General features: G+C 28.6%; 1 protein-coding gene across 3 annotated transcripts in view; it reads right to left on the bottom strand.

The window, feature by feature from the left end:
- LOC117171116 (carboxypeptidase M) overlaps nucleotides 1–18,380 on the bottom strand; it is a 98,271-nt gene that overhangs the window by 63,119 nt on the left and 16,772 nt on the right. For all 3 annotated transcript variants that reach the window (XR_004466846.1, XR_004466847.1, XM_033358171.1), the window contains exons 2-5: nucleotides 11,894–12,142; nucleotides 7,835–7,968; nucleotides 2,214–2,350; nucleotides 169–356 (exon numbers count right to left, since the gene is read on the bottom strand). Coding sequence is in view for 1 of the 3 variants with exons in the window: in XM_033358171.1 (XP_033214062.1) it covers nucleotides 169–356; nucleotides 2,214–2,350; nucleotides 7,835–7,968; nucleotides 11,894–12,140 (706 nt within the window). In the remaining 2 variants the exon portion in view is untranslated. The remainder of the gene's footprint in view (nucleotides 1–168; nucleotides 357–2,213; nucleotides 2,351–7,834; nucleotides 7,969–11,893; nucleotides 12,143–18,380) is intronic.

Genomic DNA, 18,380 nt, shown 5'->3' with positions numbered 1-18,380 from the left:
GATTGTAAAAAATTTTATAGAGATCGTTCGTGATACGAAAGAAATGTATTGGGATTGCATGGGATCCATCGAGATAGTATGGGATTACAAGATATTATAAAGAATTTGATAGGTAAATAAATAAACAAATTAATAACAGTTTAAAAAAATATGCAAAAAGATTCTTACGTGAATTCGGGGTGTTGTCGAATGGGTAGCTTGCAACGAGGGCACCGCCGTGGAGACTTCCCGAGAGTACAAATTGTATCTTGGAAACCCATTCTTTAACCGCTTCCGTTTCCGGTTGACTCTTCTTGTTGTTCTGTTTGAAATAATCGGGGAAGTTGCGATTCAAATCGAATCCTCGTGCATTATATCTGAAAATTTATATAAAAAAAATAATGATGAAAAATCATATTCAACAATAATGAACAGGAGATTAGGGGAAATGAGGTTAATGAGGAAAGGAGAAGTAGTGTAAACAAGAGAAAATAATGGGAGGGTTGACAGGGGAAGTGAGGGAAAATGAGAAGAGGGGAAGCAAGTGAAATTAGGGCAAATAAGGAGAGGGCAAGTCGGGAAAGAAAGGGGAAAGGGAAGAAGAAAGGCGAAATTAAGGGAGAGAAAATAGGGGTAATGAGGGGAAATAAGTAGCGGGAAAGTACGGGAAGTGAGGAGAATGATTGAAGTGGGTGTAGGAGATGTAAGGTGAAATTAGGGAAGGGAAAGTAGGTGAAGTGATGTGAAATAACGGGAGGGAAAGTGAGAGAAGCGAGATGAGATGAGGGTGAAATTGTAGAGGAGAATTAGGGAAAGTAAGAGAAAAGGGAAGTATGAAAAGCGGGAGCAAATTAAGGAAGGGAAAGTAGGGTTAGTGAGGGAAAATGAAGAGTGGGAAAGGAGGGTTGTTAAGGGCCATAACCGGAGGTATATAGGGCAATGGGGAGATGGTAAGTAGGTGTAGTATGGAGGGGATAAAGTAGGGAAAATAAAGCGGAATAAGGTGTAATTTTGATAGAGAAAGTACAGAAGTGAGGAGAAATATGTAAAGACAAAGTGAGGAGAAATAAGTGGCGAGAAAGTAGGAAAAGCGAGAATAAGTAAGGAAAGAAAAATTTGGAGAACGGATAAAAAATGAGAAAAGGGATAATTCGGAATTAATGCGGAATAAGGGAAGGGAAAGTAAATGAATTTTAAGAAAATGGAGGAGGGGAAGTGAGAATGTAAACTGCGGGAAAGGAGGCATGATAAGGATAGAAGAAGTAGGGTTAATTAATTAGGTAAGTAGGGGAAGTAAGTATAAATGAGACATAGTAGGGAAAATTATTAGAAATGAGGTACAGTAGAGGAGAGGAAGTGAGGGCTTCGAATGGAAATTATGGAAAGCTAGGAAATTTGAAGCAGGCTAAATATAGGGAGGAACAGCAGAGAAAGTGTTAGGAAATGGGACCAAGATAATTAGGTGAATTAAAGGGAAATGAGGGGAAGAAGTTGACTTGTAGGGAAATGCTTGGAGGGGAAGTGAGAAGAAACAAGGGGATCGAAAGTAAGGAATGTGGTGGGAAATTAATGGAGGAGATTTATCGAAAATAAGAGGGGATTATGGGAGGAAGGGCAGGGGAAGTTAGGGGAAATGAGTGAAAAAAAGGTAGAAGAACTGATAAAAAATGAGGGAAGAGAAAATTAGGGAAGTAATGGGGAATGTGGAAAGTGGAAATAGATGAATTAGGGAAAATTGGAGGGGAAGAAGTGAGGAAGGGGGAACTACAGGAAGTGAGGCGTAGTGAGGGTAGATAAAGTATGGTACATTTATTATGGATGTAGGAGAAGTAAGTATAAATGAGAGGAAGTAGGAGAGAGGAGGGCTTCAAATAGAAAGTAGAGAAAGTAAGGAAATTTAAAGTAGGAGAAATATAGAGAGGAACAGTAGGGGAAGTGAGAGGAAATGAGTTCAAGAGAAGTAGGTAAAGTAAGAGGAAATGAGGGGCCGGGAAGTAGGAGACTTGAAGGGAAATTAGTGGAGGGGGAATGAGAGGAAATTCGGGGAGCGAAATTGGAAAAGTGATGGGAATTAAGGGGAGTAGAAGTAGGGGAAAGGAGAAGTACTCATGAGAGGAAAGGCAGGAGAAGTGATAAGAAATTATGAAAGGGGAAGTAGGGGAAATGAGGAGAGAGGAAGTAAATTCGCAGCACATAATACCTTTAATTTTCTTATATATTTTCAAAAAAATCACCTTCCTTGTGAACCGTCACAATATCCTTCTTTTGAAACTTCGAAACCATCCGGGTTCATAGACGGCAGTATGTGGATCCTGGTGTTATCTAACAACCAGGTGATATAGGAATCAGTCCCATATTTTGTGACGAATAACTGCAAATCAGATTTTCGACCTTTGACATATTTTTTTACACTTTACAAATATAATCGATAAGAAAGCAGTTTTAGATTTTATTTTATCATCGCAGTTTAAAAATACCCGCCAAAAACACTACCTGTGGACAAATTCTGTTAAGTACATAAATATTAATATTTTATTTACTTATGTTGAAGGTAATTGAAGTAATGAAATGAAAAAATGAAACCAAGTGCGAATAGTAGAAATAATATAAATAGAAGAATTTAAAAAAAAAGAAATAAATTCAGTGAATTATTTAAAAGCATAATTTTTTATTTAATAAAAAAACTAATAATATAATAACTGATTAAGTTATTGAAGCTGCAGCTTGATCTATATCAGGAAAATCACGCGTGTTCTTTTTTTTTTGTAATGGATGGAATTGTGTAGGGGACAGTGGTCCTAAGTCGACACTGTGGATTAAGCTGGCACCCTCGTGTTTCTCAAAGATGGTGCGCGCGTCAGATTAACCATTTATCATGACAGAATGGGATATAAATTTGTCGTGCGAACGGAATTCCATTTTCTTCCATTCTTGTAAAGCAGCTACAGTTGTTTAAATATTTTGAAACGTCTAATCGATTACCCAGTGGGTACAAAATTTGGCGTCGTCTTTACGACACGTTACGACATCTTCACGACATCTTTACGACATCCTATGTCTATGTCCTTTCGGTGCCTTTGCGATATCGTAAAGAGTCGGCAACGTTTTTTGTTGCTTTTGTTGCTATTTGTGTGTTATTTTATTTTGTTTTGTTTCAACTCCATGTCACTCATCTCTTGTTACTTTTTTAGTTTGGTTTTGTTTTGACTAAATTTTGCTTGTCTCTGACAGGTGTCCTTTTATTTTCTGTGTTTTCTTATTAACAATTTTCTACCTGCTTTTTTATTGCATATGGTTTAAATTTATCAATTTCCTCTTAAAACTTAGATAATCTGCCCTTTTTTTGCATCCTGAGAAATAGCCAGAATCGACTTCTTCACTTTGCGCAACATGGCGACCACAAAAATCACTCTACACTTCTCTGAACGACATATAATTGTAGATCAAGGATCATGGTAGCTGATCAGTGACCAAAGACATCAAAGCGCAATTAAATCCTGTTTACCCTCTATTTTAGACAAAAAACTCTCACTCTGCCGACTTAGGACCACTCAATAATTTTCCTTTCAAATTTGGTATAAAATCTGTATAATTTAGTAGATGCTAGGTTTTTATCCGCATATTTTTTAAATGGTTAATATTTTGGATAAAATCTAAACCTGACTTTAAAGAAAGAGGAGAAGGAGGTTTAGGGAAAATACGGGAAATGAGGGGAAATTATCCCCAGGGTATTAGGGGAAGTAAGGGAAGTGAGGCGAGGAAATTAGTTGAATTGGGCGGAAATGGATATAAAAACAAACAAGGGGTTGTTGAAAAGGGAAATGAGGGTGGCTAGAGGTGAGTGCCGTCGAAGAAACTCTCCACCAGAGAAGGGGTATACAAATTACAAGCGAGGAGGTACTGGAAAAAGAAAAGCATGTGAGGGGGAAAGGATGTCAAATTCACTATAGGAAGTGAGGGGAAGTGTAGTGGTGGAAAATCAAGTAAGGTAAAGTAGAAGAGTTGAAGTGAGGGGACGGGAAATAATGGGAAAGAGGGGGAGGGAAAGTAGAAAGAAGGAAGTGAGAGGAGGGGAAGTAGGGGTAGTCAGGTTTAATGTGGGGAGGGGTATTAGGGAAAGTTAGGGTAAAAGTTGGTACAGGAAGTATGGGGAAATAATGGGAAGAGAAATAGAGGAAGTGAGTGTGAGGAAACGAGGGCTGGTAAAGGCATGTAGGAGATCAAGAGTGCTAGCCCGCAAGACGAGGGCAGGAGGAAGTAGAGAAGGAAGAACTTTGGCAGGGGTGGGGGGAAATAAGGGGAAGTTGGGAAGGACAATAGAAGTAGGGGAAGTATAGGAGAGGAGGGGTTGCGAAAACCTACTTTGACTCATTTTTTTTTTGTTCTTAGTAGTTCTTACTTATCTTGTAACTTAATTCTAGATAGATTAATTTAAGAATCGAAATTTGTTCCGTTTATTCAGAGTCGATTATGCGAAATCGATTCGCGGGACTTCCAAGAGTCAAAGTACTTCCGAATTAGTATTTACCGTACGGGCTGTGCCAATATCGGAATGTGAATGATTCTAGGCTTCCACGCGAGAATACTAACTATTCGAGGGTTTTGTGTTCATAAACTTCAGTCTCATGCATTATTACAAAATGAAAAGGTATTTATTTAAATTAAAGACTGCCATTTCTTTTAATTTGATAATAATTATTAATCAAGACTTTCAAGTTTTAAGCAATTTAAATAAAAAATGTGATTACAAAATTTTATTAAAAAAATGAAATAGGAATATTTAATAACTACAGACTGGACACTTTTCTCCATATGCCCCTCTTTTCTTCCTTTTAAAAAATTGTTATCTCTTCCCCTGTTTTTAAGAAACTTTCCCTTTTTCTTGCTTTTTCGCTAAACTGTTTGGTTATAAATTAATCTTCTTTGGCTGAGGCCTAAATTACTTTGTTGAAAATTTATCTTTTTTTTCTTGAACTTTAATTTATTTAAATAAAAATATTTTATAGTTGAAATATCAACTATTAGGTTTTTGGTTATCAATTTATCCTTTTTCGTTTAAAATGCAATTAATTGTCAAAAGTTGAACTACTTTGTTAAAAATTCACATTCTTTCTTAACGATTCATAATTTAAATTAAAAATTCATCTTTTTCGTTGAAAATGTAACTCTTTTTTTAATGTTCTTTTTTAAATTGCAATTTTTTTTGTTAATTTTTTTTTAAATTGAAAACTGATCTTTCTTATGTTCAAATTCCACTATTTGGTTAAAATTTTATTCAATTTTTTTAAAGCTTAAAAATAAAAATAAGTGCCTTAAAATCTGAGAAATTCTGTTTAAAAAAATCTTGGAAGTATTTTCAAACCTTTCTAAATATTCTCTTTAAATTCATTTTTTCAAAACTAAAAAAAAAATAGAAGTTTTCCGTGGAATCTTGGAAAAAAATGTTATTTTTAATTTTGAAACCTTTCAATATCCTTAAAAAGATTTTACTTTTTTGTCCCAACTCTTCAAATATCCTTTTTCAATTTTATCTTCAAATTAATTTTTAAAAATAAAAAATAATTTCAAATTCTCTCAGGAATCTTAAGACATTATTTTTTATTTCAAATTCAAATTGGTTAAAAATCTTTCAAATTCTCTTCCGAAAATTTTGGAAATATTTCGAAGTGTTTTCAAACCTTTTTAAATATTCTCTCTAAACTAATTTTTCCATAGTAAAAAAAAAATTTATAATTTTCCGTGTAATCTTAAAAAATGTTTTGTTTTATTTTGAAACCTACCAAATTCCTTAAAAAGCTTTTAAACTTCATTTATAAATCATTAAATATATACATTTTGTTTAAAACATCTATAAATGTTTGTAAATATTAAATTATTCTTGAATAGCTGTTAAGCTTCTAAATATCTTTTAAAATTATTCCAATTTTTTAAAATCTTGCAAATTCTAAGAAATTGATTAAAACTCTTCCAGATTCTTTGTCGACAATTTTAATAGTCCTTAAAAAGTTTCAAAATCTTTTTAAATATTATCTTAAAAAATATTTTTTCCAAATAATTTATTTTTTTATTTTCCGTGGAATTTTAGAAAACGTTTTTGCATTATTTGAAACATTTTATTTCCCTTAAAAAGAATGTACACTTTATTTTGAATTCCTCAAAAATATACATTTTATTTGAAATTTGTATGAATCTGTTCAAATTTAAAATTATTTTTGAATTTTGTTTTAAACTATTAAATATCTTTCAAAATTTCCAATGTTCTTTAATCCTGTAAATTTACAGAAATTTTTTAAAAATCTTCCATATTCTTTTTTTGATAATTTTAAAAGTCCTTTGAAATGTTTTAAAATCTTTTTAAATATTCCCTTTAAAATATATATTTTTTAAACAAAAAAAATTAATTTTCCGTAGAATCTTAGCAATTGGTTTGTATTATTATGAAAACTTTTAAATAATCTTAAAAAGCTTCTACATTTTATTTAGGAATTTTCAAATATATGCACTTTGTTTAAAATTTGTATGAATCTTTTCAAATAAAAATTATTTTTAAATTTTCTTTTAAACTTTTAAATATCTTTTAGAATGATTACAATTTTTTTTAATTCTATAAATTAAAAGAAATTAAAATCTTCCAGATTCTTTTCCGAAAATTTAAAAAATCTTTTGAAATGTTTTTAAAATTTTTTAAACATTCTCTTTAAACTAATTGTTTTTAAATGAAAAAAAAACTAATTTTCCTTGGAAATACTAAATATCTTTCAAAATGATTTCAATTTTTTCTAAATTTTTCTTTAATAACCTGAAAAATTAAAAAACTTGCTCTAGAATCTTCCAGACACTTTTTTGAGAAATTTAGCAAAATTGCAACATTTTTCTTTAAAATTTTCTATATTTAGTTTCGAAATTTTAGAAAGTTATTTTAAATGGTCCGAAATATTTTCACTTTTCTTTTAAAATTTATTTTTCAAAATAAAAAATCACTGGAAAATTTTCCCAAGAATCTTAGGGAAGTTTTGTATCGACGTTGAAATTTAAAAAAATGTTAAAAATAAATAAAAACATTCCAATGGATAACCAATTCCCTCTTACGGTTATGCATGATTGAAATCAATTTTTAAATTAAAAATAATAAGAAAAAACTGTAGAAAGTTTGCAGACCGTAAATATAGAAGAAAAAAAATTTTCGTATTTAAGAAAAAAATAAAATACTCTTCTCCATTGTGGACTATCCACCATGTACCGTACACCCCATTTACACTTACATTGTAGGATAAGGAAGTTGAAAGAAGATTAAAAAATTAAATAATAGTCATTAGATTATTACAAACTAAAAAGATTTTTTTTCTTTTTATAATTAAATAAATATCTTTTTTTTAATAAAGTACCTCAATTTGTGATGATAATTTTAAATAAAAACTTTGAAATCTAAAAGAATGTAAAGCCTAACTAAAAAAATTCCCATGGATACCCAATTCCCTCTTACGGTCACGTAGAATTGAAATCAATAATTAAATTTAAAATAAAAAGGAAAAAACTGTAAAAAGTTTGCAGACCGTGAAATCAAAACGGAAATTATTTTTTCGCATTTTTTTTTTTAAACAAAATACTTTTCTCCGCCGTGGACTGTCCACTGTGCACCGTAAACCCCACTTTCACTTGCATTGTAGGCTTTGGAATTGGAAAGAAAAAAAATCACGCATTCGTGATTATAAGTACATCCTGCCCCTATAGAATACGTACACTGTATAGAAGGTTTTTACAGGTGTGACGGAAACGTTTAGTGTTTCTAGCCAGTAAGCGAGCAGAGCGACCTGAAAAGAAGTGAATGAGGTCGACGGACGGTGAATTTACATACGTGAATGAGATGCAACATCAGCTCCCGGCCCACAGCCTCGTTTCCGTGTATGTTAGCCACGTACTTCACGTCGGGTTTGCCGATCATGTGTTCGTAAGGCGAGGAGGAAACGACCATCACCCAGAGATCACGACCTGTGCAAAAAAAATGTTTATTTTTTTTTATTTCTGCCTTTGACCTGTTATTTCTTCGGGGTCGTCCATAAATACTTAAGTGGTCAACCACAAACTACGTTAGGGGTCGTCCATTAACTACATTTGGGGTCGTCCATAAATTACGTTAATATTCAACCACAAACTACGTTAAGGGCCGTCCATAAATGACATTAGGGGTCGTCCATAACGTTCGTTAGGGGTCAACCACAAAGTACGTTAGGGGAAGTCTGTAAAATACGATAGGGGTCGTCCATAAAGTACGTTAATGGTAAACCACAAACTACATTAGAGGCCGTCCATAAACTACATTTGGGGTCGTCCATAAGGTTCTTTAGGCGTCAACCACACACTAAATTCGGAGTTGTCCATAAATTCCATTAATATTTAGCCAAAAATTACGTTATGGGCCGTCCATAAACTACATAAGGGTAGTCCATAATGTTCGTTGGGGCCAACCATAAGCTGCGTTAGAGGTCGTCCATAAAGTACGTTGATGGTCAACCGCGAACTACGTTAGTGGTCCCCCATGAAGTACGTTATGGGTCGTCCCTAAACTACTTTGGGGACGCCCATAAACTAGGCTCGGGGTCATCCATAGAATACGCTAGGGGTCGTCCTTAAACTATAATAGCGACCGAACACAAACTACGTTACGAGTCGTCCATAAAGTACGTTAGGGGTCGTCCATAGACTACGTTAGGGATCGTCTTTAAAATACGTCAGGTGCCGTCCGATCTCTCATAACATGGAAGATAAGATGACTTCTAACAAAAATGAAGGAATAATAGAGGAATAAAATATTTAAAATAAAATTCATTAATTTAATATGAAGCACTTCAGAATTCTAAGATTTCAAAATTTTTTATGAAAGAAATCAATTTTCAACCTAAAAAGGTAATTTATTGCAAAAAAGTGACATTTTCAAGAGAATAGTTAAACTTTTAACAAAATAGTTACATTTTCAAGCCAAATCGATGATTTTTTTCGAAGATAGTTAAAATTTGAACAAAAATGTTTATTTTTAACCAAGAAAGATGACTTTTCTAACAGCAAAGGTGAATTTTCTACCAAGGAGTGAATTTCCAATCAGTTAAATTAAACGCAAAAACAAAATCATTTTTAACAAAATATTTGAATTCTCAACCAAAATGATGAAGTTTCAACCAAGAAAGATGACTTTTCTACCGAAAGAAGAATTTTCAACCAATAGAGTTAATCGAAAACAAGAGCGACTTTTTAACAGAATAGTTGAATTATCAACCAAAAGGAAGAATTTAAAAAAATATATATTTTTCTCAACCAAATACAAATTTTCCTAATAATAGACTTGCAACTTACACAGAATGAATTTCTTACCAACAATGGAATAGTCAAATTTTCAGATAAAAAATTAAATTTTAACCGAAACAAATTAATTTTGAACAAAAAATTAAAATAGTCATCAAATAGGTTGAACTTTAAAGAGAACAAGGCGAATCATCTACAGAACAGTTGAATTTTCCACAACAAAATATAATTTTTCAACAAAAAATTTAATTATTCACGCAAATTGTTGAATTTTCAATCAAAAAGATGGATATTTCCAGCTGAAAGAATAATGTTCTAACTAAGAGTCGAACTTTCTAATGAATAGATTAATCTTCAACGTTTAATTTTTTAAAGGAAAATGACAGTTTAGCTGTAAAAAACTTGAAATTTCAAATCAAAAATCTAATTTTTCCGCAAATATTTTTAACTAAATATTTAAATTTTCAACCTAAAATATGAATTTTCAAATGAAAAGTTAATTTTCAACCAAATGGTTGAATTGCGAAGCCATAAAGATGAAATTTTATTCAAAAGAGTTTAATTTTTAACCCAAAAATATGAATTTCCAACTTAAATGAAAGTAAATTTTATAAAAGTAGATTAAGTTTCAAGCTAGTAGTTTATTTTTCAACAAAAAAAATAATTCTTAACGAAACATGTAATAGTTGATATTTTAATTGAAAATATTAATTTTCAATCAACGAAAAAGAATGAGTTTTTAACATAATTTTTTTATTTTCAACTAAGAAACATCAATTTTCTATTTTATATATTAATTTTGAACGAAAAATCAAATCATTACATTTTTAGTTTAAAAAATTAATTCTGAATGAAATAGTTAAATTATCAATCAAAGAGATAAACCAAATAATTAATAATGCAAGAAAGTAGATGAACTTTTAATACAATAACTGAATCTTCAAAATAGAAAGATCAATTTTTTAACTAAGAATATTAATTTGTTGCCAGAAAACGTATTTTTAATCAAATAGTTAAATTTTCAGTTCAAAAATTAATTTTAATTTTGTTTAACGAATATTCGATAAGTTGAATTAAAATACAAAAAATAATTTTTAACGAAACAGTTTAATTCTCAACCAAATTGATTTAACTAAGTAGTTCAACTTTGAACGAAGTAGTTCAATTTTCTACAAAATTGTTAAATGTTTTACTAAAAAGATGAATTTTCTACCAAGAAGATTAGTTTTTTCTCAAAAAAGACAAATTTTTAATCATGTTGTTAAATATGGAAGCTAAATATGATTTTTCAAGAAAATAGTTCATTTCTACCAAATAGTTAAATTTTCAAATAAATTAATTAATTTTTAACCAAATAAATTTTCTATCAAAATAATTGAATTTTCAACCAAAAATATGACTTTTTAGCAAAAAAGTTTATTGTCAACCAAATAGTTTAATTTTCTACTAAATTCTTGAATTAACAAGCAAAAAGACGAATTTTCTACAAAGTGATTGAATTTTTAATCCAAAAATATGAAACTTATCGAAAAAAATGCAACTAAATAGTTGATTTTTAACCATCATTGTAAATATTTGATAAAAATTTACGAAGTGTTTCCTTTTTAACCATCTAATTCATTTTTTAACCAAACGGTGACATTTTTATCCAAAACGATGAAATTTCCACCAAAAAAAATAATGTTTTACCAAAAAAAAAACGAATTTTCAATCTAATTGATAAATTTTGAAGCTAAACATATTCTTTAACAAAAAATTTAATTTTCCACCAAATAGTTAAATTTTTAACAAAAAAGTTAATTTGTTAGCCGAATAGTTTAGTTTTTTACTAAATTGTTGAATTTTCAAGCAAAAAAGACAGGCTTTAAACCGAAAACTTATTTTTTAACTACAAAAAAGGAATCGTTTACAAAAAGATGAATTTGTCACAAAAAAATGGATATTTAAACAAATAGTATAATTTATTGCTACAAAAAATTAATTTTTAACAAAAAATAGAAGTCACAATTTCAACAGAAAAAATTTAATTCTGAAAAGAAAAAAAACTTCGACAAAATAATTACATTTTTAACAATATGATGAATTTAAAAAAATAAATTTTCAACAAGCTTTCAAAAATCAAGCAAATAGTTGACTTTTAAATTTTAAAAAATAATTTTTAACAAAATCAGATAAATTTTTCACTAAAAAAGACCTAATTTCAACAAAATACAAGGATTTTCGACGAAATAGTTGAATTTTTAAGTAAAAAAGACATATTATCAACCTAAAATAGAATAGTTACATTTTCAGTTAAACAATTAAGTTGCAATAGAAAATTAAGATAAGTCAGTTGTTCCGTAAAAGAAAATATTACGAAAATTATTATTAGCAGAATTTTTAAAAATAATTGAAGAAAAATATATTCATAAACATTTTAATAAATAAAAAATAAAAAAACAATAATGAAAAAAAATTACAGGCAGTGAGATTTGAACTCGCAACCTTCCGTTAATGCATCAGAAGCGTTACTATCTGAGCTACCCGGCAATTATTATTTAGGACAAAAATATAATTTCAATAAAAAATAAGTCAATAATTATCGAAAATATTATTGTTCATAAGTAAATATATATACCTTTGACTGATTTTCCTATCGAGTAGAGGGCAGTCAGATTCTGAAAGCGAAGAGACGTAGTTCGAAGAAATCGACTCATTTGTTCATAATTGTGATACTTGAACTCAATATTGTACGGTTCATCGTAGACTGAGTATCTTGAATTATAGTGACGCGCAAATTCATCATTTTCAATTTCCTCCTGGCCAATAGCAAGCGCATGACTTCCTCCGAAGAAAAAAGCGATGAGAAAAAACGGCAGTAACATTCCTGTAAATTGCAAAATTAAATAATTATTTACATATTTAATTGATTAATAATTTCGGAAATATGAATTGTTAATAACAATAATCTTCGAATTTATTTATTTATTCACTTTGCCCACAGTGAAGATGAAGCCAGGCCAGAATATTGTATGGGGGCTGCCGAAGTTGTGCAAAGCCGTGTTTCACCAGAAATTTATGAATAAACTGCGATGAAGGGTGTTCTGACTCAATGTATTTTTTAATTTGTTCAAATTAATTTTCATAATTTGTAATTATTTTTAAGATAAATTAGCCCTTTTTACGTATTTAGTTTCATTTTGACCGAAATATTTAACAAATAATTAAACAATTATAAAAAAGATGTTTCAGAAGAATAGGAAACAGACTTTTGTCTTGTTTTCTTTGTAAAAATATCCTTGGTATAATAAGCAGTCTTGGATTTGGATAGCCTTAATTTAAAAGTGATTTTGATACAATTTGATTTTTTTAAATAATTCTGGAAGAGCTTCCTATTCCAATTCCTGCTTGGAAAATTTTGCCGATAAAATAAAAATCCTAAAACTGTAAAGTTCCAAAATAATGAAATTTCCGAATAATATAATCCCATAATTGGAAAATTCCCAACACTGTAAAATTCCCGAATAATAAAATTCCCGAACAATAAATTTCCGAATTATAAATTTACAGAATCCAAAAGTTCCCGAACAATAAAATTCCCGAATAATGAAATTCCCGATTTGAAAAATTCTCGAATAATAAATTTACCGAATAATGAATTTACCGAATAATGAATTTCCCGAATCGTAAAATTCCCGAAAAATAAAATTTCCGAATAATAAAATTTCCGACACTATAAATTCCCGAATAATAAAATTCCCAAATAATAAAATTTCCTAATAATAAAATTTCGGAATAATAAAATTTCGGAATAATAAAATTTCAGAATAATAAAACACCAATCGAAAAATTCCGGAATAAGAAAATTCCCACATTGGAAAATTTCAAAAAAATAAAATTCCTTACACTGCAAAATTTACGAATAATAAAATAACCAAAAATCTTAAAATTTCTAAATAATAAAACTTCCGAACAATAAAATTTCTGAATAATTAAGTTCCCGAATTGAAAAATTCCCGCAAAATACAATTTTCGAATAATAACATTCCCGAGTAATAAAATTCCCGACACTATAAAATTCCCGAATAATGAAATTCCAAAATTATAAAATTTCCTAATAATAAAATTCCCAAATAATAAGATTTCGGAATAATAAAATTCCCGAGCAATAAAATTTCAGAATAATAAAACACCGAATCGAAAAATTCTCAAATAATGAAATTCCCACAATGAAAAATTTAAAAAAAATTCCTTTCGCTGTAAAATTTCTGAATGGTAAAATACCCAAAAATCTAAAATTTCTAAATAATAAAACTCCCGAACAATAAAATTTGCGAATAAATAAATTCCCGAATTGAATAATTCCCTAAAAATACAATTTTCGACACTGTCGAATTCACGAATAATGAAATTCCCAAAAAATAAAAATTCCCAAATAATACAATTTTCTAATAATAAAATTACCCAATCGAAAAATTCCCGAACAATGAAATTCCCACATTGGAAAATTTCCAAAAAATAAAATTTCTGACCCTTCAAAGTTTCAGAATAATAAAATACCCCAAAATATTTAAGTTTCTAAATAATAAAACTTTTGAATAATTAAATTCCCAAATAATTAAATTCCCGAATAATAAAGTTCCCTAATAATGAAATTCCCACCACTGTAAAATTCCCGAATAATGGAACTCCCGAATTGGAAAATTCCCAAAAAATAAAATTCCTTACACTGAAAAATGACCAAATAATGAAATTTCCGAATTGGAAAGTTCCCAAATAATAAAATTCTCGAATTGGAAAAATCTAGATAAATAAAATTCCGGACATTGTAAAATTCCCGAATACTGAAATGCCCAATTCCAATTCCAAATTGGAAAATTCCCGATAAAATAACATTCATAACACCGTAAAATTACCACATAATAAAATTCCCGAATAATGGATTTCCCTCAAAATAAAATTCCAGACACTTTAAAATTTCCAAATAATAAAATTCCCGATTAATGAAATTCCTGAATTGTAAAATTGCCGAACAATTTATAATATTGCCGAATTAGAAAATTATTTTTAATAATAATAATAAAAGTAATAATAAAAATAATAAAATATAAAAGTATTTTTAATAAATAAGAAATTATTTGTAAACAAATTTTATAACTGCTGAAATTCGGGAATTTTCCAGTTCGGATATTTTATAAATTGTCTATTTTCTGGCGAAAATTTTATTATTAGGGAATTTCCAAATTCAGTAATATTATAAACTGTTGCGAAATTTATTAATCGTTATTTTTATTATCCGGAAATTTTATTATTTGGAAATTTTCTAACCTGAAAATTGTACAGTATCGTAAATTTTATTATTCAGGGTTTTTCAGTCAGCCCGGTGATTCAAGCAAAAACACTTATTTAAGTACCCTGTAAATTCCAGATGTATCCGTTCTTCTTTCTTAGATGTATTCCGCTTCAAAAGTAATAATTTTTAATATAACTTGCTAAAATTTACCGGCTTTGGTAAGCTTTGGTTTTAAAAATTATTATTTAAATTTAATATTATTTAATAGTAATAAAATATATATATATATGTGTGTGTGTGTGTGTAATATAATAAAATTATATCAAATAAACTATTTCTATAAATAATAATAATAATAATAATAATAATAATCAATATATTTATTATTAATATTTTATATAATGCAATAAAAATATGTTAATTATCATAAATGTTACATTTTTTACTCTTGATTTATTATTTTGTTTATCTCTTCTATAATTTTTAGTGCTAGTTGATCACAAATGTAATAACAGTAAACATTTCTTCGTTCCAAAAAAGTTCAGTTGAGAACCACTGCCCTGCTGAATGTGAGACCGTTAGGTCTTGGGACCGCTACTTTAATTTAACGCTTGATCTGATTCTAATATGATTGAAACAATTTCGTAATTACTTTTTTTTAATTACTCACGGCTATTCAATTATCATTAGCGTAACATTAAGTCTAATTAATAAAAACTCATAAAAATTCTGTTCAGTGCAAGTGGATTACTCTGAATTGCCCTGGATTACCGGCATTGATATAATTACTCTGAATTACTTAGGATTACCCTGGATAACCCAAGATTACTCCGGATAATTTATGGGATTACACAGAATTACATCTAATTAAAATTACTTTGGATTACCATGGATTACGTTTATATTTAAAATAACTCTGCATTGCATAGGATAACTCTGGATTACCTCAAATTATTTCGGATTTCAAAGGATTACTCTGGATTACTTCTATTTTTTAAATTACTCTGCATTGAATAGGATTACTCTGAATTATCTCAAATTACTCCGGATTTCCTAGGATTACTATGGATTACGTCTATATTTAAAGCTACTCTGGGTTGAATGAAATTACTCTGGATTACATACAATTACTCCGGGTTTTATAGGATTACTCTGGATTACGTCTCTGTTTAAAATTACTCTGGACTGCATAGGATTACTCTGGACTACCGAAAATTACTCCGGATTTCATAGGATTACCCTGGATTACATTTATATTTAAAATTACTCTGGGTTGCATAGGATTAATCTGGATTACCTACAATTACTCCGGAATTTATAGGTTTACTCTGAATTACGTCTCTATTTGAAATTACTCTGGATTGCATGAATTACTCTGAACTACCAAAAATTACTCCGGATTTCCTAAGATTACTCAGGATTACCTCTATATTTAAAATTACTCTGGCTTGCACAGTATTGCTCTAGATTTCTGAAAATTACTCCGGATTGTATAGAATTACTCTGGATTACCTTTATTTTTAAATTACTTCCTGTTGCATAGTATTACTCTGGATTACCGAAAATTACTCCGTATTGCATAGAATTACTCTGGATTACCTCTATATATAAAATTACTCTTTTTTGGATAGGATTACTCTTGATTACCTAAAATTACCCCGGATTGCATAGGATTACTCTGGATTACCTAATATTACTCCAGATTTTACAGGATCACTCTGGATTATATAAACTTAAGGCGGATAACTCCGCCTAAACTAAACTCAGGCGAATTTTTAACCAAAAATGATTGTTTTTTAGAAAAATTGTTGAATTTTTAACAAAACCGAAAAAGATGAGTTTTCAGCAAAATGCATAAATTTTTAAAAAACGCGTACAACTTTAAAGTGAAAAAAATCCATTTTTCGTAGAAAATGAAGTAGTTAAAATAGTAGTTAAAAATGAAATTAAAAAAAACGAAGCTAATGAATCTTTAACTCAAATATAGTTTAAAGTTGTGTTGACTAATCAATTTTTAACCAAAAAAACAACAATTTTTTAACAAATTTGTAAAATTTTCAACCAAAGAGATGAATTTTCAACTAAATTGAAGAATCTGCATAAAAATTACTTTTCCAATAAATTAAAAAAAAAAAAATTAATGGATAAATTTTGAACCAAATGGTTTAATTTTCTACAGGGTACTTTTAAACTAAAAAAAAAGTTTTCATAAAAAATTGAATAGTTTAAATTGTAGTTAAAAAATTAAATTTAAAGAAAAAAACTAAAACAATGAATCTCTAACTAAAACAGTTAAATTTTCTGTTAAATAATACATTTTCAACAACAACAAAAAACAGCAATTTTTTCAACGAAAAAAATGACTTCCACCAAATTGTTACATTTTCAAGAAAATATATGAACTTTAAACCAAATGGTTGAATCTCCAACTAAAACAGTTACATTTTCTGTTAAATAATAAACTTTAAATCAAAAAACAATTTTTTAACAAGTTAATTACATTTTCAACTAAACACATGAATTTTAAAGTAAAATGTAAAATCTTCATCCTAAAAAATGACTTTTGCTCTAAATTTTTAAGTTTTTAACGAAATAGGTGAAATTTGAACCAAATGGTTAATTTTTCAACGAAGAAGAATATTTTTCTACTGGAAAATTTTAAACTAAAAAAAGAAAGAAAATTTTCATAAAAAATGGAATAGTTCAAATTGCTGTTAAAAAATTTAATTTCAACAAAAAACGAAAACAATTAATTTTTAACCAAATAGTTAAATTTTCTGTTAAATAATACATTTTCAAAAAAAAAAAAGAAAAAACGATTTTTTTAGAGTAAATTAAATTTTCAACCAAATAGATGAATTGGCAACTAAAATGAAAAATCTTCATCCAAAAAATCGACTTTTCAAACAAATTTGTAATAAAAGAGACGAACTTTAAACCAAATAGGTAAATTTTCAACCAAAAGGAATGATTTTCTACCGGAGAATACGATTTCTGGAAAAAATACAACTAAAATCTTTAGTTTAAAAATTATATTTGAATCAAATAAAAAGAAAACAACAAATCTTGAGCACTATTAGTTACATTTTCTGTTGAAGAATAATTTTTTACCGAAAAAGACGAGTTTTTAATAAATTGAAAAAATTTTTAACTAAAAAAGATCGATTTAAATAATAAATAAAACGAATTTTCAAACAAGGAGATGAATATTTAACTAAAAGTATGAATCTTCAAATTAAATAATTAAATTTTCTGTTAAATAATATAGTTTCAACGACAAAAACAACGACTTTTCGACGAATTAGTTAAATTCTTAATCAAAGAGATGAAATATCTACTAAACTAAAGAATCTTTATATAAAAATGAATTTTCCACTAAATTGTTTAATTTTCAAAAAAATAGATGACCTTTCAACCAAATAATTGAATTTTCAATCAAGAAGAATAAGTTTCCACTGGAGAAACACAAATAAAGATAATAATAAATAAATAACTAATTATAAAACGAGTTTTCAAGCAAGCAGATGTATATTTCAATCGAAAAAAACAATGTTTAAGCAAATTAGTTAAATTTTCAACCTAAGAGATGAATTTACAGCCAAAAGAAGGAATCTTAATAACAAATGACTTTTCCACCAAATTGTTAAAATTTTAACAAAATAGATTACCTTTAAGCCAAATAGTTTAATTTTGAATCAAGAATAATATTTTTCTACCGGAAAAGACGAATTTTTAATTTAAGGGCATGCGACACAGTGGGATTCCTACATTACCAACCTCTTTTTTCCATTGAACAAAATTTTTTTGTGAACCATAGAACTTTTTTGGTAAA

Source organism: Belonocnema kinseyi, chromosome 1 (genome assembly GCF_010883055.1).
Source record: "Belonocnema kinseyi isolate 2016_QV_RU_SX_M_011 chromosome 1, B_treatae_v1, whole genome shotgun sequence".
NCBI classification, from domain to species: domain Eukaryota; kingdom Metazoa; phylum Arthropoda; class Insecta; order Hymenoptera; family Cynipidae; genus Belonocnema; species Belonocnema kinseyi.
Note: the sequence above shows the minus strand (reverse complement) of the source record. Positions and strands in the feature narration are given on the sequence as shown.